This window comes from Dendrobium catenatum, unplaced genomic scaffold (genome assembly GCF_001605985.2).
Source record: "Dendrobium catenatum unplaced genomic scaffold, ASM160598v2 fragScaff_scaffold_1482, whole genome shotgun sequence".
Lineage (NCBI taxonomy): Eukaryota > Viridiplantae > Streptophyta > Magnoliopsida > Asparagales > Orchidaceae > Dendrobium > Dendrobium catenatum.
Genome location: NW_021319944.1, coordinates 718687 through 722124, shown reverse-complemented (window position 1 = coordinate 722124; position 3438 = coordinate 718687). Strand labels below are relative to the sequence as shown.

The 3438-nt window shown below is 36.0% G+C and overlaps 1 protein-coding gene across 1 annotated transcript; it reads left to right on the top strand.

Annotated features, from left to right (window-relative positions):
• Nucleotides 1–395: 395 nt before the first annotated feature.
• LOC110116113 (probable serine/threonine protein phosphatase 2A regulatory subunit B''gamma) lies at nucleotides 396–2323 on the top strand. The gene is made up of 4 exons (XM_020849587.2): nucleotides 396–568; nucleotides 666–791; nucleotides 893–1031; nucleotides 1927–2323. Exons 1-3 carry the CDS (start codon nucleotides 461–463, stop codon nucleotides 1028–1030), a joined length of 372 nt encoding a protein of 123 aa, XP_020705246.2. The 5' UTR covers nucleotides 396–460; the 3' UTR covers nucleotide 1031; nucleotides 1927–2323.
• The last annotated feature ends 1115 nt before the right edge of the window (nucleotides 2324–3438 follow it).

Here is a 3438-nt window from a genome sequence, read left to right as displayed (position 1 = left end):
ATTTAATATTTTTTAATCGGACACGTTTTTGGCGTGTCCGACACGTGTCGGACGAGTGTCGTGTCAGACACGGTGTCGGACACTGCACGCCTCTTCGAGGAGAAGTGTCGGTGCATCATAGCATGTAATCATTCAATTTTAAAAAAATCACTGAAGTCCTGCACTCGTATCGTTGTGATACTTCTTATGTATCAAGTTCCTGATAAACAAATTCACTTCTTCAAACTAATTTGGTATCTGTACATATCGCATAAAGCTGTGAAAAGTTGTGTTTCTATTAAAATCATTCGAAAATATATCTACCAGATTTTTTTTTTCTTTGTGGTCATTTGATGATGATCACAGCTAGCTTAATTGGAATTCGATTCACTCTTATAGTCTATCATTGTAAAATGTAATTAATCATAACAGGTTCAAGTGCATAGATTTGGATGGAAATGGAATTATAACAATTGCTGAGATGCAATTCTTTTATGAGGAACAATTCCATCGGATGGAGTGCATGGCACAGGAGCCAATACTCTTTGAAGACATTTTATGCCAGATAGTTGATATGGTTTCTCCCGAGGTTCCTTTTCTCTCCTTTCGAACTCAATTAGTCAAATACCAGTAGAGGTGGCTTCATATTGCTCTAAAACTTCCTAACAAAAGTGTTTTATGTGCAGAATGAAACCTATTTTACACTAAGAGATATAAAAGCATGCAAGCTTTCAGGAAATGTTTTCAACATACTTTTCAATCTCAATAAGTTCATGGCATTCGAAACTCGCGATCCTTTTCTAATCCGTCAAGTGAGCATTTTTTATCTTTTCATTGCTTACAACTCAAAGCAAAATTGGGTGAGGATAGCTATTAAAATCTTTGAATTTGTTTGGCCAATATGTTCATGTAGGAGCGGGAGAATCCAACGCTCACTGAATGGGATCGCTTTGCACGTAGAGAATATATTCGGCTATCTATGGAAGATGGGGAAGATGCTTCTAATGGAAGTGGGGATATTTGGGAGGAATCACTGGAGGCACCCTTTTAAGGTAGAACTATGTTGGTGACATTTGATTTTCAGTAACTTTTGACATTTACTTATTCATTTGTGATTATCAGTTTGTTTGGGATAGCTTTATCATAATTTATTTTTTGATATCAGTCACATTTTTAAACTAAAATTTGCTACATGAAATGACTTGGTTAGAAAATATTAGAAATGATCTTTCTTTATTAGATTTAAATGAGAATTTGACTTTTAACATGACACAATGACGAAAAAGAATTCATGTAGCCGACCCCACATAGTGGGACAAAGGCTTGATGTTGTTGTTGTCACATTTTTGTTTGGCTCCAATTTTTCTATTGTTTTTAAAAACTTTATTGGTTGAAATAGCTTTTTAAACTAAAATTTGCTAGTTTGATTGTTATAAAAATGTTAGTGTTATTTTTTTCGAAAAGAAAAAAGGTTTATAATATCTAACATGGCTTTTAAATATTATGTTTTTCCTGACAATTCAATCTGTTCTAAAAAAATCTTCGATCTAATGGCAAATTCAACTCTATGTTCTTTCGCCAATCATAAAGTCCATGTGTAAAATTGTTTGAAAATACTCTTACACCTTCACAATTATATACTTTTGTCATTGTCGCACGCCGAACGTCGTCCGAAGACCAATAAAAATGCGTCACGTCACCTTGTGCTCGGTACAACGGCTTGGTATTGCTGACGTGACACATTCTGGTTGGTCTCCGGATGACGTTCTGCATCCGATCTCCGCACAGAATAATTTCACCATTTTCTAATTGATGGATGGAGCTTGTGTTGCATCTGTTATTCACACCTAAGAATTTCTACGCCTCTCGGCCTGATTATGAAAGCAAGAACTTTTTATTTGGTCTCCGGATGGCGTTGTGCACTCAGTCAGTTCAAATTTATTGCAGGTACCCATACTTGATGAGGGACGAGGGGCCAAGCAATGTGCAAAGACTATTCTTTTAAAGGTGACTTGCACTTTGCATCAGCATTTTGCGTTATTGATGAAGTTAATCATTTTAAACACTGGTAGATGTTCAACATAATAGACCTACAGCTGATCCTCCTAATGTTAGAAATGGATTTGTATATGTCCTTCAATGGAGGATCAACTTGATTATTACTGTCTTCACTCTATGCAAGAGATTTTTAGGTCAGCATTACTTATGATTTTTTTGTGTGCGTTTGATTAGTATTTTTTTTCTCTATAATGTCTATTATTATTGCTGTGTCACATATCAATTCTGAATAAAATACTAGTCAAACGCATATAAGAAAATTTTTTGAGCTAATTTCGCTGAAAAACTAGCCTCCTTTCACTCAGTTTGTGCAGATATGGGCTCTGTTATTCACTAACCATTGATGGCTTGCTTTAATGCTTGTTTAGGCCTTGTTTGGGGAATTTTTATTAGGTCCGGTGTCCTGACGTAGCTCTACGTTCGGACGTCAGTAAAATGCTGCCACGTGCTATTACTCTTTATCGTGCGGCCCGACGACCCGACCCGGAACGGACCCGGGATTGCTATGTATTGGCTGATTTGTGCAGACCGGGGTATTGCTAGGTATTGCTCGATATTGCTCGGCAATAACGAGAAATACCATTATGTCAAGACCAATACGTAGCAATACCGAGCAAATATCGAGCAATATCTAGCAATATTGAGCAATATCCCGATTTTGCTAGGTATTGGTCTTGACAGAGCGGTATTTCTCGTTATTGTCAAACAATACCTAGCAATACCGAGCAATACATAGCAAAACCCGAACATAGCAATACTGGGTTCCGGTCTGGGTCGGGCCGCGCGGTAAAGAGTAAGAGCACGTGATGACATGCTATTGACGTCCGGATGTAGAGCTACGTCAGGTGTCCGGACCTAATAATTGTTCTTGTTTGGGACGGCTCTCTTCCTGCTTCTTAAAGCATCTTTTTATTTAAAAAGTTAAAATTTTTATATTAGAAAGCCGGTTTAAGAAGCAGTAAGAAAGTCATCACAAACGAAGTCTTAATCTATTATTCTTTTTATTATGTTTTAAGAAACCTTGCTTTAACAAGTGCTAAATTGAAAGATTATAAATCAGCCTAAAGTTACTCGTAAAGTCAATAGATGGATGGTCACACAAAGGCAACATCTCTCTTAGGTTTTGTTTGGGATAATTTTTTTACTGCTTTTTAGAGCGGTTTTTTGGTAAGAAAATTTTAATTTTTGTAATAACAAATTATTTAAGAAGCAATAAAAAAAATGTCCTAAATGAATCCTTAAATGGCCAGATAATTGTCTTAATGCTTTGTTTTTGCAATTTGAGTTGGGCCATTATTTTTTTCACTGTTAAAAACAATTTTATTCTGAAAATTTGCTTTTCATGGCAGCTTTCAACAAAGCTGTTTTTCCTACAGCAGTTTTATAATCACTTTCATAAAA